Source organism: Trachurus trachurus (assembly GCF_905171665.1).
Source record: "Trachurus trachurus genome assembly, chromosome: 10".
Taxonomy (NCBI): Eukaryota; Metazoa; Chordata; class Actinopteri; order Carangiformes; family Carangidae; genus Trachurus; species Trachurus trachurus.
In genome coordinates, this window is record NC_139894.1 from 24,528,657 (window position 1) to 24,549,274 (window position 20,618).

The following is a 20,618-nucleotide window of genomic DNA, read 5'->3' on the forward strand; positions in this document are numbered from 1 at the left end:
GACAAGACAGGACTGGGGGTGTAGAAGGTTAGTTTCTGGTGGAAAGGACCTTGGTTTATCATACTCAGTATAAAAAAATAAGAGGAAAGACACAGTTTTACCAATCTTGGCCTGACTGATAAATCAAAGCATTTCTGAGACGCAGTGCACGTACAGTATGTGTGTTTCAGGGGAGTGATAAAACACATGTTGATCAATACACTGATCATTGGGCTCCGGGACTTGAAGGGAACCGCAGAGCCATACATCACAGGCAGCACTGACACCGCTACCCTTCTCTCTCCTTCTCGCTGTGCAGCACCGAGTTCTCAAGAGTCATGGAGGAATTTGGTGCTGTAAGTTGGGATTGTAATGTTCTCTCACATAATATTCCCATGTCGCTGTCTCCACTTTGTAAAAGACATGGTGCCTGCCTCACAGGCTGTCCAATGATTATTACATGTTGTTTGGATGCATATTAAATGTGGAAAGGCACAGAAATTATAGTAGGCCTAGTGTCGGTTTGTTGGTCCATTCGACCAATCACATTGGTCCACACTGAAATCTGAACATTGGGTGGATTGCCATGAAATTTGGTGCTAATATTGAATTAAATATTTATATTTATATATTAAAATATTATTAGCGCAGCAGCATGCATTCATTAAAATATCTCAACATTAACAAGGTAGACTGACTTAAGTTTTTTTTTTTTTCTTTTTTTTTACAACCGTAAGTGGTACCAAGACAGTATACTGTAAACCTAATGTCTCTGGTCATTAGGTTATATTGTGTCACATTGCAGTCAGAATTTGATTGCCCAATCCTGCTTAATGACCAAATATCTGAAAAAATCAATTCATCAACCTGAGCTGTACAATTTGTGTTTAGAGCTAATTAGTTAATGTAAGCAGTGCACACTAAGCTAAAACAGTAGCTGGCATTCGCATTTAGCTCAAAGCACCACTGCATTGACGATGGTAAATGTAGACAGTAGACAGAATGAATAGGAATGAAATGCATCTACAGTATGTGTCAATAACTTGAAGCAAACAAACCGGTCCAATTCCAAGAGCAGAAAGTTCAGATCTTTAAACCAATCTTTTTGCTTCAAACTTGATTTGGTCTGCATCAGTGTGAGCTTCAACATCAGTGACTGACTGAAAGTATTTAGCTAATTCTTTAAAAGATTGGCGACAATAGAAAGTATGCCATCAAAGTGCCAGGATTCTCTCAACAATAAGATATCCAAAAAGGAAGTTTGTAAATCCAGCCATTCATTTTCAGGATGTCTTGTCATCGTTCAACATCTTCATCAAGGGAAAAAAGATAATGTTATGATGCTACTGCACAAAATGTCAGGTGGCCCGCAAAATCACAAGAAATGGTCCTCAGGGAACTGTGAACTGTGTTCAATTCAAATGTCACAGCAGTCTGGCCAGAACAGTGTCGAGATGCAACATCTTGGTCTGAACCAAAGTGTTTGAATGGAGAGAATGATCCGATGACCCACTGACAGAAATCCTGTAGAGGGGGGGTAAATGTATTAATACACAGGACTTGGCACAAGATTAAATGATGTATTTGCTGCACTTGTTCCATGTCAGTTGTCTTTTCCCTGTTTTATAGAGAGTATCAGCTGCAGTGAGGGTAGACAGGGAGGGGAGTGGTATCATATATGATTCCTGCTCTTCTGCCTCATCTGGTGAACAGTCCAAACCAGAGCCAAGCGCCATTTATCACTCCTCCTGCCAGACGCTTTAGTTCAATAACACAGAGAACAAAGGTAGAAGACAAAGATGCACAGATGCAAACACAGCTGCTGGGATGCATGGATGAATATTCATGTAGTCATGTACAACTGGTATGTATTTCTGGCCGGTGTAAAATCAGGCACACATATGCATTGTTCATTTTCAGCTACAGTTATTGTGGTTACCAGGTTGAATTTTAGCGCAACCTTATGAAAAGGACACTTTGGAGATTGCAAGGAAAACAATATCTGGTTGCTGTTTCATCAGCTCTTAAGAAAACCATTGTGGTTTTATTGTATGGTGTGTTCTTGAGGTTGCTGCCTCCATGACCTTGGCTCCTGGTGGGATTGAGTGATCATTCAGGCTGTCAGTAGCAGTCTGACCCTTCCCTCTCTCTGTAGAGTGACAGTATGTTTGTGATACCACTGGACACTACCATTGCCCTGATAAATGCTCCTGCCCAAGGTCCCGACAGTGACAAAGGGAGAGAGAGGGGATGGGGGGAAGGCAAGGAGAGCTCTGATCGTTGGCCGTGTTGGGTCACAAACGCAGTAGACATTGATCCTGTTTGCTAATATTTGACTATATTTTAATGAGCTGGTATTAAATAAGGAGTAGGTTCACATAAGAAAGAAAAAAAGCTCCTCTAAGCCCAATAGACAGAAGTGAAGTTCTGAAGCTTACATTTGATTTCACTGCACATCTCTTAGTTACTGGAGCTAATAAACCTTATGACTTACCTACACAGGAGGTCATTGATGTTTTTTCAGTTGTTCATCTCACACATCACAACAGATCAAATGAGTTTATATTTTAATCAGTGGAGCAGCTGCTCGTTTAATTGTACTTCACACACACACACACACACACACACACACACACACACACACACACACACACACACACACACACACACACACACACACACACACACACACACACACACAGCCATGCTTCAGTCCATGTTATGCATACATCAACAGTGATTGTGTACTGGGCTCTGAACACTGCCTACACATCAGTACTGACTGTGGGCATTGAGTGCAAACACAAATGGAGGACTGAGGCCATTGCCATTGCCGCTCTGCTTGTGTGTTGGTTTTATTTTGCGGGCTGTTTCGACAAAGCTAAAACGTTGACAATGGCATGGACTCTAGATTGATCGGTAATTGTGCAGTTTAAATATTTGTTTAAATGTTAGAGGAAGACTGTAGTCTGGTTCAAAACAGAAAAAGTTGACAGTGACCTGACCTCAAACACAAAGGGCCTGATGTAGGTTCGCACGTGTAAAAATGTGTGTAGGTGTGAGCAGGCACAACGAAGGGCGACAGATGTAACAATTCTTTTCTGCTTGTGTCAACATTTTTGGAATGACGGAAGAAAAAATAATTCAGACATATTGCACATCCAGTCATGTCATGTTGGAGCTACTGGATGAACCAAGGACTGATTTGTGGGCACTCACAAGGAGTTAGTTAATGCCTGCCATGGCAAACATTCTTTCATCTCTTTGTTTCCTCGATCTGGGTCATTCTACTGAACTGTGGCCATTTTTCAGGTGTTAAAAGTCCTTTTAAGCGTAGTTACCCACGCTGCAGGTCTCTCCTCCAGTGTGCTCCTCTCCTCTCCTCCCTCTTCAGTACCTGGCTGCTCAGCTCTGGGACCAGGACTGAGAGACGTCACTGCTGCCTTCACCCAGTCTTTGATCCCCCTTGCCAGGGCATGTAGATCCGAGTGTGACCTGAGTGTCCCTGAGCTCTGTTCTATTCCTGCACCTCTGGTCCAATGAATGACAGCGGGTATCCCAGTTACCTGGACATCACAGACAGTGAGCTGCACCCGCTGCTCAACACTGGTCAGAGCAGCTCTTTCCTGTTTGCTGAGGTTTTATGATAAACCAAATTTTCTTTTCATCTGTTCTCTTCTTGCTTTACCAACCAACCAATTTAGTTTCTCACAGATATCTTCCAGGTTTCTTCTTTGCTGATGCTCAACAAAATGTTTATTTGCCCCTCTCTAGTAATCCTTTAGATCAAATTTCATTTTGCGTTTGCGTCCATCCAGCTGTCCTTTCAAACCCAACATAGCGGAAAGGATTACAACGCGCAAAACCCTAATTTTAATACTATGTCATTTAGATGTTTACTCTTAAGTAGATCACCCGCAAAAGGTGTGCTAACCAAACACAAATTTTTACCACGAGCACACAATTTAGATCTTAGTAGAAAGTGTTTATTTAACCCAAACCACAGTCTCTTGCTGCCTTTAACCAAAGTGGTTTTGTTGCCTAAACCGACCACAGACAGGACTATGGATGCAGACAGTCCCTGGTGTGACAGTCGTCTGCTTTGTATGCCTAATTCAAACCCTTTCCATGATGACTTTTCCGCCCTTAATGAATGTCATTTGTAGGAGACAAAGTTGAATGGATATGTCTGACGTAATCTAAAAAAGTCTGAGTTTTAAATCAGATTATATCTCAATGTTTTCTTCTGAGGTATGATAATCGAATGTGCACTAGAGAAGTGTAAAGCTTCTGACAGTTTAGCTCTATTGCTAAACTAAGTGGTGTTTTGGGTTAAGGCGGCCGCCCCATGTAGAGGCTACAGACCTCAACGCAGGCGTCCCCGGTTCGAGTCCCGCGTCGGGCGGACCTTTCCTGCGTGTCATTCCCCCTCTCTCTGCCTCCCCCTTTCCTGTCCATCTATACTGTGTTCTATCAAATAAAGGCAAAAACGCCAAAAATATATACTTAAAAAAAAAAAAAAAACTAAGTGGTGTTTTTACATCCACACATCCATGAAATCAACCTGTTGTAAACAGCTATTTCAGGTAGAATTTTTTTTTCCTTTGTCATTCTTAGCCAATAAAAATGTAAATTATTTCCCTACCTCATAAGTGGCTTATATCCATTGACTGAGTTGAATTAAACTTGTTTTAACCCTGGTTTAGGCTTACAGTCTGTCTGACAAAATGAATACAGTGAAATAATGTAAATGATGAGATTTGATCATGTGATTAAAAACTACAGAAAACTTTAGAAAGCAAACTTGTGAAGCAACATGGTTTTCCTTAAATAATTATTCAACAAAGTCTTTGTATCGCTCCTCTTTGATTCTTCACCCTTTTCTTCAATCGTCACTACCAATCTCCCAGCATCCTTTGTGACTGAGCTTCCAGCGTGTTCTTCCCTGGGGCTGTCAGGTCAGGGGCAGAAATAGCAGCAGCCTCTCCGTCCCTGGGGATGTTGTCCTCCTCTCTGACCCTGGCCCTGTTCTTATCACCTGTCTGCTGGAGGATGTATTCTCCCAGGGCACTTGGCGCTGATTTGGAGTCAGTGGATTACACCTGCAGTTGGGTGGCTATCATTAGAAGAGTGACTCAACACGTCGGCATGGAGGAGGATGGAGGGTTGTTTGAGAGCTCTGTAATGGGTTTAGATGGGGAGAGCTTGGCTGCGTTCAATGAGAATGGCCACACTGACACAATTAGATAGAGTTACGTAATTCCTCAGCCTCTGAGCTGATTGTGTACCTGGACTCTCCTGGATGTTAGGTGTGGCTGTTGTTTGTCATCAACATTCAACAAGTCACATAAGCGTCTCAGTAATTAACACGTGCCCACAGAAAAATACCAAGAATGCTGGCTCTTTACCACACCACTCCTGTGTGAGCTCCGTATGTGTTGATTCACTCAGCACTTTGTACCCAGTTTTGATGTATGTTATTCACTTTGCTCAGCTTTTCTTGGCTGGACTGTGTTGTTATACTATGCCAGAGGTTTGTTTTGGCCCACTTTCAGAAGGTCAGCATTGTAAATACATGTCCTGTGTGTTTCCAGTAGGTGTTGGCAGCGTTGCATGTACTGCCATTAGTTCCCATTATCTCTCATTCACACCTGATGGGATCACTGTTGCTCCATTTGGTACTACCACAAAAAAAAAAAAAAAAAAAAACTCTGCCTTCCTTTGCCTGGTCTCATAAACACATTTTCAAGAGAGTGTCATTACTTGAGCCAGTGGCAGGGCACTTATCAGGCAGGGTAGTGGGTCCCAGTGGTGCTGCCAGCATTGTGGGAGAAACAATGAACTAACAGAGAGTGTGGGAGACTGGGTGTGGGAATTAATCATGCTTGCATATTTCCATTGCCCACAGTTCTGTCTTGTACAGGAAAGTAAACAACCACAACTCATGCATACATTTTCTGTTGCGCCCCATGGATGTATGTGCTCACACTCAGCCTACAGCGCACACATACAGTATACTGCTGTCAAGCTGGGAGCATGCAGAGGGTGCTCAGGATGTGAGGCGTGCAAGGCTGTTAGACTTTTTAAGTGCTGAGAGTCCTTCGAGATTCATCCAGTGAAATGGAATCAGTAGCTGGATGAAGCTGGTTGCCCTGCCATTATCCTCCTTCCACCCAGTGTAGGACCACTCAGATGCTCCTTAAAGAAAATGGAGCTAAATAAGAGATGGTGAACCCACCTGTTCTTGCACAGATTTGGTATTGGGCTGGTGTGTCACTGCACATGTCAGCAAGAGAATCTGATTGGCTAGAGGCGAAGGCATCTCTGATTAATTCATTTTCATCACTCATTTAAGATCAGCTGAATCATTTTGACCTTTTTGCTTGTGACAGCATTTATCCCATGCCTGCTAAGGCTGTATGTGAGAACCTCTTTTTCCTGACAATGTGAAATAGCTAGTGGGCTTGCAGGAGTCTGACATGTAGGCTAATTCATAATGAGGTAAGAGGATCCAGCCACTTTCTAACCTGATGCAGCAGTGTGCTTGTGCATGTGTGTATTTGTGTCAGCCCATATGAGTGTGTGAAAAATGGAGATAGTGGGAGAGCAAGCCTGGAGCTTACCCATCTTACATAGGTGTCAGACCTCACAGCTTCAGAGCAAGTGTTGACAGAGCAACACTCTGATCTTATTGTGTGAACTGCAAACAGTCTATATAGTTTGCACAGGGCCCCGATTGCAGGTGGAATTGCTGCCAACAATGGAGAAATGTTGGAATATGAATAACACTTTTGTCATAATGATGAAGTCCATTCTAATTCGTAATCAATAGTGGTTTGAAACGTTCTCCACTCTGTCTGTGTTTCTGAGAAGCATTAGTTCTTGAAAATTATACTGTATACAGTATGTAATCAACAATGCCAATATAACTCAATTTAGGTAATTGGGTATAAAGGCTTCATGATTGGCCATATTTATTTTTTATCTCATAGCCGAAAACAGCTATGATGGGTAGGAAATGGATTGTGGATTTTTCTATTTTAGCAAAGCTTTAACTTTAGCTACAGACTTAAAATTAGCATGATATCTTGTATAAAAATATGTCAACTTAAAAGATTGAAAAGTTGGCTTCAGAAAGCATTTTAACTGGTTTCAACCAAACCATGAAGCTAATGTTAGTGTAATTATTGAAGCTGACAAAAATATGCTAGCCCCACATGTCAATTCAGACTGTTTGTGGCTGCTTTTGTCTACCACTGTCTGAAATTAAGAATCCTTTGTTTTGAAAATTACAAATAATCTTAAATAGTAAATCTGTCATTGATCTCTCACCATAAACTCCATATGTATTGAGCAAGAACAAAAAGTTTGACAGGCCAAATCCCTCAGATGACCTGATCTCATCTCTGTTTGACATTCACTCACTGCAAATCCTGAACTGAACTTCAACAGTCCAGTCCATGGAGATTTTCCACTTTGCATCACCAGCTGTACAGTACCTCCTTTTACTGTTGTGACGCAAAGCACCTGACCTCAAACCCAACATTTCTGTTTAAAGTATAATCCTCTGACTCTCTGTTGGCTTTGTTTGCTGCTGTTATTTTCATTATTGACACACAAAGAATGTTAGAATAGGTCGGGTCATGAACAATTTAATTGTTGGTGCCACCAATGCGTTTAATACTTTAGTTGAAAGTAGAGATAGAATATCAAATGTGTCTTTCTGTCTTATCACCTAGGCTCAATGGTTGGCGAGCGGAGCTCTGGACCGATCCGGTGCCAGCGATGTCGGGAAGCCTGCAAAGGAGAGGTGGTACGAGTACAAGATACCCACTTTCACGTCAAGTGTTTCACCTGCACCGGTAAGAAATGGGAACATTATCCTGAACAACACAACACAGCATTATAGTGGACAAACAGTAGTAGTGATAAGACAGACAGGTGTCCTGGGTGGCCCTGTTAAAGGGGTAATTCAACATTTTGTCAGCTTTTGCCGTAATTCCTATAGTCATAGCCAGGTGTAGGTTCATTACCTTTAATTATTGGTGCACAATGGAGGTGAATGGTGGTACACGTCCCCTGTCCCTCATCAAACTCATCAAATACACAATCCAACATCTCCAAAACACTCTCGTGGACAGGTTGTGACGTGTGCATTCACTATGCTATGAAATGACTGAGATGTTTTCGAGGCAAATGCATAGCCGGATTTCAAAAAGGCAATTAGTTCCAAGTATTTGCTTTGTGTGTCGTAATCTAACATAATTATAAATTATACTCTGCCCCGCAGATCTCAAAACTACATGCACCGATAATACTTGCTCCTTTGACTATAGGGATTATGGCAATAGGCAAATCTATGTTTTAAAAATGTTGAACTATTCCTTTAATATGTTTATTAAAGTCATATAAGTGGGACTCAGATTCCAGTGGTTGAGCAGAAACTATAGACATCTATCTTGGTTCCATCCTTACCCTTCCTACACACACACCCACATGCACACACACTGACAGATATACCCTGTATGTGCTCATTCATCTACCTCCTAGTGTACATGCTGAGTGCTACTATTAGCCCACAGTGAGGATTGGACTGGATCAGAGGAGCCTTGCAGGGGACTTAGGCTCCTGCTAAAGTAGCTTGTTACTACGCTGCCAACTTGGAGGGGATTTGCAAACGGTTGTATGTTGTGGTCTAATGAGACTGTCTTAACCAGCTTTGTAGAGCTACAGGTGAGCGCTGGTGAACTACAACAGATACAGTGCTGACATTATTGTTTTTCTTACAGCAGGAATAGTGTGGGATGTAGGCTACAGTGTTTGTTAAATTGATGGTTTTATATATCTGATTTAACAGCTTGAAACTAGTCAAACTCGAATTTAATGCAAATATCAAATGATTTTGCTTCCCTTAACTCCTGTTTCGTGCTCATTCATGGACTTTGTAGGCAAAATGTTTTTCGAGTTTAATGGTACAAGCACTTGGTATCAATATCAGAAATGTAGGAAGCTGATGATCTGATGAATGGGACACTCTTTTTTTATTTGGCTCTGCAAGGCCGCAGGAAAAAAAACCTCTCCGGAAAAAAAGCCCTTTTCAGGCAGGGAGCCGCTGACATATAAAATTGCAGACATTTGCAGAGTTAAGTGCAGGTCTGAAAGGGGCTTACGACAGTCGAGTATCTATGCATATGCAAATTAGAAATCAAAGAACCGAGAAATGTTATTTGTCATGCTGCTGTACGGCCTGGAGCAAGTGTTCTCAGTTTTATGTTAATAGTGCTATTTCCAAAGCAAAGGCAGCCAGTCATGGCTTACTTACTTCAGTCATTTGCAGATGACTCTGAAAAAAAGCAACATTAAGCAAGATTAAGCGCTAATGTGTAGTCACCAGTCATTTAATCACAGTCATTTATTGCATAATGACATAATTTTAGATAAATCTTCCCTTAGCTTTGTTCATCAGTCATCATCCCTTCTCATGGGCTCAGCTGAATTCTGTTGACATGATGTCACACCGGCAGAGTGGTGTAATTGAAGGCCAAGGTATCAGTTTATTGGCCTAGAAATCTAGATGCACCCTAGCGGCAGCAAATATATTTGCTCCACAGGTCAATCTAGAAACGAGCCATAGGAACTTTTTGAGTCTCGAACACCGTTTGTGTTCACCAATCACAGCGCTCTATCTGTTTAGAAAGTCATTGGGCGGGCTTAACGTGATGATGACATACATTTTAATTTGCTTGTCAGGCTAACGTCATCCTGCTCTTTGCTCTGATTAGTCGTAGCGCTACCTTATTGCGTGCAGAGGCAGTTTGAAAGACAGCCTTCATCCCGCCCCCTGGATTGAGCCGAGGTCTACCGGTCGTTGCCAGACTAGACATTTTAATGATATAGTCTGGCTTGTCAGGCTATCAGTTTATAAAAAGATCATCAGAATCGTATTGTGGCCTAACCTATGCCGAGAGAATATGGTCTACTTTGTAAGGTGGTAACTCCTCAGACCAAACTGTCTCATTCCAGTTTGGTGGCCCTATAGGGCCACGCATATGAAGACAATATCCTTCAAAAGATGGCACCCCGGGTCTGTTACCAATACATGATATTAATAAATAAATATTATGTATCAGATAGTATCAAAAAGCTAGAAACTTCAATTTGTGTCAAACTATTTCTACAAGCCTTTAGTATTTGTTAGCAGAATTTCTGTTCAACACAGATGAGGTGTCACTTCATGTATCATGTTTCATATTTGAACACATGTGAGTTATGTTTTATTGTATTAGCTTACAGTATTAATTATTTTTCATTGATCAGAGATATGTATATTATACTGTGTTTAAACCAGCTCCTGTTCATTTCACTGTGCACTTTATCACATAGGCTCATGTACACTTCAGAAAAAACTTCTTTTAACCAGTGCTTCAAATGACTCAGTCTGGGCACTGGGCAGTATTTCAAAACTGTGTTTTTAGGCAAGTCAAGTCTTCAGCGGCTGTTGTCAGAGTGAGGAGAAGAAGCTGAGTGTGTTGTGGTTGTTATTGTACGAGCTGCACACTGTTGTTGAGCATAAAGCTGCTCTACAGTAGATAAACTCTATTCATTGGAGGGTTGTTACTACATGTTCCCTACGTGTAGCCGTCACACACACAGGAAAACACAAGCATAAAATGTACACACAGGCCCTCATGTGTACGAGCTTGTGCATCCATACGTGCATGCACGCTCACTGTGTGAGTTGTGAGGGGTTGCTGTGGTAACGGTGTGAAGGGGCACCCGGGCCCTGGTTGGTGGATATTCTCAGCATCTCTATGGTGCTATTAACCAATCGAAAGGCTGTATTCTGTGCCCCGGAGAAAAAGGGGGGTGAACACAGGAAGCCGGCAGACAAGAGAAGAAGAGGGGGGATGGGGGTGCTGTTTGTCGCCTAAACATTACATCATCACTTGAGAGTAATAGCACTCTGATTCTCTTCTTCCTATCGCTCAGAGCAGCGTTAAAGTAATGGAAAACTGTCAGCGATGAGCATCATGTTAAATACACCTATCAGACAGCCCCCCCCCCATTTCCCTCTCATCTTCCAGATAGTTCTCCTCATCCCATGAGGCAACGAGCCACATCCCTGCCTATAATATGCTCTTCTGTATGGGCCTCTGCACAGCCAGCACTTTTCTATAGCTGTTATTGTTCATTGTGTAAAGCCTCTCCTCGCACACAAATATGTTGCATGTTCTTTTGAACTTTATAAACTCCATGTACTCAGAGTATTGTCTGTGTTGTCATTGTCTGCTTTTCATTAGCGCCCCTCCGCTCTGAGGTTGAATAGCTCTGAATGAAATAACAGGATGTAAGATGAAATTTTCTATATTTTCTTTCCATCGCGCTGTTGCTGTCTTTTAGTTTTTCTCCATCTCCCTCTGTTTCTTTCTCTTGCTTTCCACCCATTTCTTTTTTTCCTGATGACAGTCACCCAAGCATGAAATCAATTTCTCATCTTGGGACAGGATGACATTGGCATGCAGGGCATGCGATTTGTAGGCTAATGGCTAAACTGTATTATACCATTGAAGCGGAGTGACAATCCACCGCCACCAGCCAATTGCCTTATCTGCCCGACGTGTTTATGAACTCTGTGATTGGGCTGCGTGTCCCAACATTTGATTTCCGTCTTTGCAGGGCAATATTTTTCTGAGGATTAAGTGTGTTTACTCAGGCTATTGACCTTGATCAAATGATATTGTGTGGCCCACCATTCAGTCATTTCCACTCAAAAACCATGACATCAAATCTAAGTTATTTCCCCCTTTTCCCTCTGTCTCCTCTCTTGCTCTCTTTATTTCTGTCTCCTTCTCTAAAAAAGGGCTGACTATGCCCCACTGACCAGATCGTGATCACTCAGCCTTAAACAGAGACGCACTCAGAGACAGTTGGCGAGCAAACACATTCACTTAGCATGTAGAAATACATCCATCCATCCTGTCCACGCTTTCTCAAGCCACATTACCTTGCGAATGCCACATTATCAAAATCCCTCTGTCATGCATTAGTCAGAAGAACACATCACTTATCATGTGCATTTAACCTCCCATTCAAGTCTATTATACAGCAGCTGATTATAACACGAAAAAGCCGCCGCGCAATCAACTCGAGAAAGGAGCGTGCGGAAAAACCGCTGAAGACCGAAGCCAGCTCACAGCTTGATGCACCAACTCCAGACACAGAAGGCAGTGGGGGAGTATTTGTGGATTATGTAGATCCTGTAGCACTTCTCAGTGAGGCGGCAGGCTGTAGTGTGTGGACGATGTGGTGTTGTATTACCGGCAGACGGACTGACTCGTGCATACTGGCCTAATGACATAGTGACCACATTTACCCCGCCTCTGAAGCATAATTGGCACTCTTAGATTCCAGCAGGAAACAGCGAGGCCTGTCAGTGGCACAGGCGCAAAGCTAACACAGACATAAATCAGGGGCAAAACAGGCATGTGTCTGCAGCGAAAGTCGGCTCATGTGCTAACAAAAAAGAAAACACAGACACAGAGAAACAAATACCCAAGGAGAGACAGACGCAAACACAGACACATTCACACATAAATTGCCAAGCTGCTCCCAGTAGTTATTTATTTGCAGAGACAAAACAGATCTCTCATATAAAACAGCGCTTAAGGGTAAAAGCAGATTTACACAGACAGGTCAGATAAATACTTGTCTGCTCTGCAAATGCTCTGGTTTTAGCTGGTGTTCTCACCAGGGCTCTTGTAAAATTGCAGCATCTTTGTCTCTTTCTCTGTAGACCTGATTCAGTAGGTCCAGCCTCCCTTTGGATGCCATTAGCCCCCATCACTCAATCTGGGTGTTAATAACATCAACCTACTGCACTGTGCCTCTGTTCTGCTCTCTGATGGGAAGGGAGAGGCGAGGGAGAGAAAGCCAGTGGGAGGAGGGGAGGGGAAAAAAGATAAGTATTATGAGGAATTAAAAGAAAAAAGAAAGAATGAGAGGTTATGAGGAGAAACAGAAAGAAAGACACAGCACAGAAAAAAAGTGGGGGTTACAGGGAAGGGGAGCTTCCTGTAGCTATAGCAACCACTGGTACGCTGGTCCAATCACCACGCGAATGACTGGTTGCTAGGGAGAGATTCCGCCAGAGAGAGAGGGGAGCGCGGCAGGCAGCGGCGCTCTTCCCCGACAACTCTCCAGGATCCAGGATAGATGACAGGGATTATTCCTCTGCTTGTCTCCCTCAAGCGTCACCGTCCTGAGGGACTTTCACACACCGATACCCTGCCTATTGTCTTTAAGTGTGTGTGTGTGTGTGTGTGTGTGTGTGCGTGTGCGTGTGTCATGGTGAGTCGGAGACGCTTAAGTGTGCAAGTGTCTGGCTCAGTGAAGGAGTGATTTCTGAATGATGAAGAGGATCATTAAGCGACAAACCCATGCTGTGTTGAACAAACACACGCACGCACTAAACCAGTACGTCTGTACACAGAGCTAGAGCTGTGAAGTGTCTTTTATTGTGTATTACAGTAAGGCCCTATCTCTAGCAGCTTGTATGTGTGTGTGTGTTTTTGTGTGTGTGTGTGATCTCATTCACGCCTATTTTCCCCTCAGCTGAGTCTCTTATCAGTCCTCAGAGGGTTAAAAGCCGGAGGCCTCAGCAGCGGGGCTGGTCTGCTGGTATGAGGGGACTCCACTGGGCAACCATCTGTCTCCATCAGCTACTGCAGCCAAATGCTAGGGGAACCCTGTCACTCACGCACTATTTCTCTTTGCTCTAGCTTTCTGTCTCTCTCTCCTTCTCTCCTCCTGCCCTTTTCTACGACTACATCTCTTTTTTTTTCCTGTTGCTGTTTTTCTTTTTCTTTTTGGCAGGGCTCTAGGGGGTTATAGTGTCAGTCAGCCGGTCCACCACTTTGGTCCAATCAGACAACAACTATTGGAAGTTATTTCTATCAAAATTTGCACAGACATTCATGTTCCCCAGAAGATGAATGCTGCTGAATTTAGTAGTAAATTAATTAGTTAAGTTATTCAGTAAAATCATTTCTTGACTTTCATGGTCCACAGATGATGTATCCAACTGATTTGATCCTTTTGTCATGGATCCTTTAGTTGAGAGGAAAATGTCTTCAGAGTTAGAATTGCCAGGCTCTCCATTAGGTCACCCTGTAGTATGGCCCACATAGGCAATAACTAGGGCTGACCCGATTATCATATTTTGATAATCGAAGGTTCGTGGACATAAAATCGATTTTAATCGAAGCTTCGACGGCCGGGGGGGAGGGGTGCGCGATCGTGGGGTGGGGGGTGGTGGCGGCTGCGGCGGCGGCAACCGTAACGTCTGACGGGGGGGCTGCGACGACGACCGTAATCGTAGCGGAAATAATGAAAGTAATGGCAAACAAACAAACACTGCATAACTCCAAAATCAGGCAGGTTTCCAGGATGCCAAGTAGCCTATTCATTGTAATGTAACAAGTGCCGATGAGAACCGGTGTCAAAAAGAAAAAAAACACAATCGATCACGGACTTCATGATCGATTTTCCATGGCAACGAACGAAGCTTCGAAGCTTTGATTTTTTTGGGTCAGCCCTAGCAATAACCCGATTCAAATAAAGTTCAAATCCAACTTCATGTCAACCCCGTCCCCCACACTGTCCTACCATAATAAAGGTGTAAAAGGCCCACAATTATATCTAAGAAACTAAAAGAAATAGAATTGCCGTTGTATGTGGAGCAGCCTAGGCATTCACACTTCTCTGAGCATTTAACATCTTTGGTTTTCCCCAAGCAACACTAGCAAGTTGCCGTTTCTGCTTCAAAGTGACATGACTAACTACTGGATTGTCATGTTTGCCACATGAATTGCAACAACTCTGATGCCCCCTTAGCTCTCCGTCTGGTCTCTTAATTGGGTCAAAGTTTACTGATATTTTGGTTTGTCACTCCATTCCTGTAAAACTAATGACATTTACATCTGTCACTGTTTGTTCAGTGCTCATTAGCATATGATGGCATGCTGTGTGCCTCAGTGCCGATTCACAGAGCTGCTAGTGTGGACTGTGAACTTTAGTCTGCCTCCTCTTCCTGTCTGTCTGACCACTTGGCACAACTTGAGAAAACACATTATTTACTCTTGAAGTGTTTCCTCCTGTCAGAGGGGCTCAGATCCGGGGGGACGGGGACGGGGGGGGCAGAGGAGCCTGGGCCCCATGTTGATAGCGCAGATGTGAGGGTGAATAGGTGAGTACCTCCCCTGCTGAAACTTGTCACTGCCCTGCTACCCTTAGCCCCTTAGCTGAAATATGTGTAGCTGCCTCCATTACCAGCCTTGAAAATTAGCATAATGTTGACAGCAGCACTAAAACAATTAGAATATGCAGCGGGGCTACTTTGATGTACTGTACAAACCATGTCCGTTTACTTAATAGCACATTATGAAGACCTAACTGTAGTATAATGAGCCGGGGGAGAGAGGGGAGACTATGAAAGAACGGGAAGGTTGCATGGAGGTATGGTCTGTTGTAATGAGAAAAGAAGGTGCAAATTGAGATTAAGTGCAGGCCTTGTGGTCAGAGCTACAAAGACTTGGAAGCGGTCTTGAAACGGAAAGACAGAGAAAGAGAAGGGGACAAGGGGGCGGGGTTGTCAGGACTATTTTGGGGTTCCGGCCCGGCCGCCTTTGAGAAGAGAATTTTAATTGCGTCTGTTGGCTGGAGATAAATACCCAATCATGCGGACCCCCAGTGGGTGTCTAATCACTGTAGTTCTAATGACCACAGCTGCAGACACAGGCAGCCTACATGCTAACCTCTAATCACTCGACTTATAATCTCTAGATGTTAACTTGCTGCGATGCAAAAAAAAAAGAGCAATACGAAGCAGAAGATCTTTTAGTTTCTCTCATTAGAGTCTTACTCAGAGAAAGATCACAAGATGAGGTATAAGGGTCCATTAATGTAAATTAATCTGCAAATCTTTTTGGTTTGTGAAAATAATTGATGATATTAAATAAAATGTGTTTTTCGCGCACACAGCAAATACAGAAACTTTTCGTTGACTTTTCCACACAGCTATGATTTGTGTGCGCTTTCCCACAAGTCGCTACAGTATAAATCCCTACAGGCCATTTATCAGACAGTGAAACAGACCAGTCTGGTTCTACGTGGGTTGAACTGGGCTGCTGTTTTTATGGTCGGGTGTCCGCATCATGTGGTTCTGTTCGTGCGGCTGTAACCAAAACCTTTCTTCTGGGAGCCAAGCTAAGCCACGTCTCCGCAGCAGTTGAGACACCGAGCTCCAATGCAGCTCCACCCACCGCGATGGCAACTGCAACATGTGGGGGGGGGGGGGTTTAAAGCCTTCACAGCGGTTAGGGCTGAAACGAGAGAACTTGAAAAGTAGAGGGCACGGTTTGCCAAGTGGGATGAAAAAAAAGAGGCTCCTCTAGGGAGGTTTGAAGTCTGTAAATTTTTGTCCACCTTTTGGTCCATAAAGGTTCCTTCTAACAGGTGCAAATGTAGATTCTTTAGTTTGGGGATTTTATTAAACATTGACTTTTAGAGGTCCCTTTTTAGTTGTGCACAACAAAATACAAAGTTTGCAATAAATACGTTTGGGGATATGTGGAAAATAATTCACTCTGAGTCAGTAGTAGCATGAATATTTGTAACATTATTGAGTGAAATACATTTATAAACGTAGTGTCAGAATAATTGTGTACACTCATGGAACAGTTCTTCATTTGTAACTTGTCATGGATCCACCATATATCCATATTTCAAGGGACTAACCTTCTCATGAAATCTTTAATGAGATGAGGGGATTTTGGGGGGGGGTTCATCATCAGATATGAATGGCATATTAATATGTGATATACTAGGGGAAACCTGACTGTAGTGTTTCAGACTTTGGCATCACACCTACCACCACAACCACATGTGCCACCACCAGCACATCATTTATACTGGGACCTGACTGTCTCTAGGGCAACTGTGGAAGGTTTACGTCTCCTATGGCAACTGAGGAAGGGGGACGTCCTTTGCACTGCATCCAGCCAATCGTCCAGTCAGAAGAATCACAGTGTGATTAGCCAGAACAGGTTAACCATCCAGTCGGCCCAACCAATCCAGCCGGAGCAGGTCTAGTAGGCCGGCTATGATTTGGCATCCATATGCTAATGAAGTGCATTAGGCTAATTGAGCAGATTCCAGTCATTTGAAAATCAATCTGGGTGCAGATTGAAAAGCAAGTAATTTTGAGAGAGAGTGGGTGAGAGAGAGAGAGAGAGAGAGAGAGAGAGAGAGAGAGAGAGAGAGAGAGAGAGAGAGAGAGATGAGAGGGAGCCAGGGAGAAGGAAAAGAGGAAAAGAACAAATTATAGCGCTGATTTTTACCGCAATTTAGTTTTCAAAGGTTCGAAAGCAGTGTTTCCATTAAATTAATGCTATGGACCATTTCAAGACACAATGATTTTTTTTTCCATGGCGAAGAGCTTAGTAGATCTGGAAATATTTACTCTCCCGTTTCCATTTTCCATGAGCGCATCAGATAGCCTGTGATTTGGGTTTATGGTAAGAGCCTTAGTTAGTCTGGTCCAAACTGCAACGGGGACACTTTTTGAAGCTGTGTGCCATTGTTCAGCAGCTCTGGAAATGTGGTTGGCACACGCACACACACATTTTTTAAACAGGATAACTTAATCCATCCCCCTTTCCCCCCTTCTTCACATTCAGCCCTACTTCTGCACTTTTGCCACCATGCCTTGATGCCACTGACCTGTCGTAATGATAAAGATCCATCATCATATCTCACCGTGCACTGCACACTGTCCCATTTCATCATCCTATCTATGCGTACGCACAGTGCCATCTCATCAGGGATGGATTTATGTGTTACCATCCTCCTGTGGGAGCTGAGATTGTTTTGTTTTTAAGTGAGGGCCCATTGATCTTTTATTACACCATTAAGTCAATATGCTCCACTCATAAACAGCTTGAGATTAAATGAGCCCCTTTGAAGGGTTTATGTGCGTGTGTGCGTGTGTGTGTGTGTCTGTCTGTGTCTGTGTGTCTTTGAACCCTCAGCCTGCCAGTGAACACTAAAATCTGGTGGCCATAGGGAGCCAAGAACAGCGTAAAGCAGCAGCCCCAGTCTGTATAACATGAGCAGCATGGAGTCATTCATTAGCAGTATGTTGTTGGTATTCGAGGCGCTTCACCACACCACAAGCAGAATGATGATTTGTTGTGTTTGCTCATCTTCTCTTTACTCATTTCATTTGCTGACAATGTGCTGAGAGCCATATCCAGTATCATCAGTTGGACCTGATATTTGATATTTTATTTAAACCTGTGATTATGTTTCTACTTCTTTACGCTGTAATAATAGTGTGTGGTTTGGCTGAAATATTGTGTATTTGCAGTTGCTATGTTATTTTAGAAACATAAAATATATATACATCAGTTCTAGAAGCATGCAGATACAGCTTTAGACAAATTCATATAAATACTTTCTTCACGTTGTCTATATTTTAGCGTTAGAATAGATCAAAAATCTTTTGTTGCCAGGGACAAGCATGAGTATTAGGAGTATTAGGTTCTGTGCTGTCTTCTACATGTCGGGTGTCTGATCTGTCTACCAGGAGCAGTTTTTTCAAGCCTCTGATCTTACCTCTCTCTTATCCATGACTTCCTGTTCCACCTTAGCTGCGGGTTTATCAGGAGGATCTGATCTCTTTCTGCAGCTAGAGTCATGCTCTTGGTGCCTAAAGGAAACCACAAGTCTGTTAAGCTTTTGGGAATCATTAAAACAGCAGTCTCTATGCTTGGTGCAGATTATTGTGCCCAACCACCTTCTGTGGTTGGCCATACATAGTTTTCTTTTATTGCCTAGCATTAAATCATTACCAAGAACATGGTATTAAATGAATAGCTTACTAAATATGCTTAGTTAAATGAAAAGAAAGACTGACACCGCTCATGTTCATTCAGTAAATATAGTTAGCAGTCAGTTAATGGAGCTTGCCATGAGTACTGGAATTGCTGAAGGTTCCTTGATAACTGGTTCTGGCCAAGAAATAGTGCAGCATAACCCACCATAAAACAGTGATGAAACAAACAATATCATGTCTGACCAAAGGTAACAAAATCTGCCTGAGGTTCACTACTTAACATACTGTAATGTACAGTGGTTTAATTCTTACAATTTGTGGCTGATTTGTTTGCCATAGGATTGAAGCACATTATCAGTGTGTCCTTGTTTCCAGTACTTGTTGGATGCAAAACTAATTTAACAAACTGCTGGATCAAGGAAGACACACATTTTCCAAAATGTCAACTTAATAACAGAGCTAACAGTTGGTTTATATGTCAGACTCATTACCAGCTGAGATGTTACCGTACATGATAGCTGTAGTTTGTATAATTTCAGTGCCAGTCTCACCGCAGGGCTGTAATCGTTGGGTCAGTAATATAATGATAATATGATGTCCATGTAGAGTGGCCTGATCAGCACTGGTGATTGATGCTGGTTTTTAAGATATTCTCAGTTGGCTTAAACACTTTCCAAAAACCACAAGTGTTCATACGTGAACACGTGCGGAAAGCTGAATTTATTTTGCACGCAGCATGTGACCTTCCATCAGTACCATGTGTGTCAGGTCACAGCATTTTTTCCAGCCGGAGGTTACAATAACTGTCAACTCTTCCTGTCTGTAAACCACAGAGACTGGGTAGAAACCAGAGACCAGTGACCACACTGGCCACTGATCCGTGGAAACGCCTCCTAGCTATACTGTTACACCCACTGGAATTCACTCTCTGTTACACGGCAAAGTGCTTGTAGCACCGATTGTCTGCTGAGGATACACAATATAGACACACACTCACAAGTGCACAACCTTTCACATACACAACAGTACTGTAAATGATTTCAATGTCTTCTCCTCTGGTATCTAACGAGACTGAGGTTGATGATGCCGGGAACTCGCGGTTTGTTGTTTTGTCTCCTTCTTCACATTGTTTTGCACAAAATGGATTTTCCACTGATTATATCATTATATTCCCATCAGAGCAAATTGGCTCACCTCTGTCTGGAGCTGAGTAACTTCCCTAGCAGCCATGTGTGAAGACACATACACACGGCACAAACAAGCACTAATGCAAACACAAACAGGTAAACAGGAAGCTGCTGAACAAAAAAACAAGAAAGAGGACCCATAAAATACTGAGTGTTGGGTAATTGAGTTTTATTTTAGGAGCACATGACAGTAAATGAAAACTTTGATTTATTTTCTGAGAGTGGAAACCCAAAAATAGCATTTCTTTATCAACAGATTATTCTATGTAAGTATCCACCTGCCTCACGCTCTCCCCTCTCTTCTCTCCACAGTGTGTAACTGTGATCTTGCACGATCTGGCTTCTTCCAGAAGAAGGGCGAGTACATCTGCACGGCAGACTATCAGCGTCTGTATGGCACACGCTGCGACCGCTGTGACAGCTTCATTACAGGAGAGGTGGTCTCCGCTCTGGGACGCACGTACCACCCAAAGTGCTTTGTCTGCAGCATTTGCAGGTATAAATCTACACACACACACACACACACACACACATACACAACCAGACATGTGATCTCCCAT

General features: G+C 42.9%; 1 protein-coding gene across 1 annotated transcript in view; it reads left to right on the forward strand.

Annotated features, from left to right (window-relative positions):
* The window catches only part of ablim3 (actin binding LIM protein family, member 3), a 44,216-nt gene that overhangs the window by 2,141 nt on the left and 21,457 nt on the right, over positions 1-20,618 (forward strand). The window contains exons 2-3 of the mRNA XM_083980329.1: positions 7,719-7,841; positions 20,371-20,554. Of these exons, the coding sequence (XP_083836455.1) occupies positions 7,719-7,841; positions 20,371-20,554 (307 nt within the window). The remainder of the gene's footprint in view (positions 1-7,718; positions 7,842-20,370; positions 20,555-20,618) is intronic.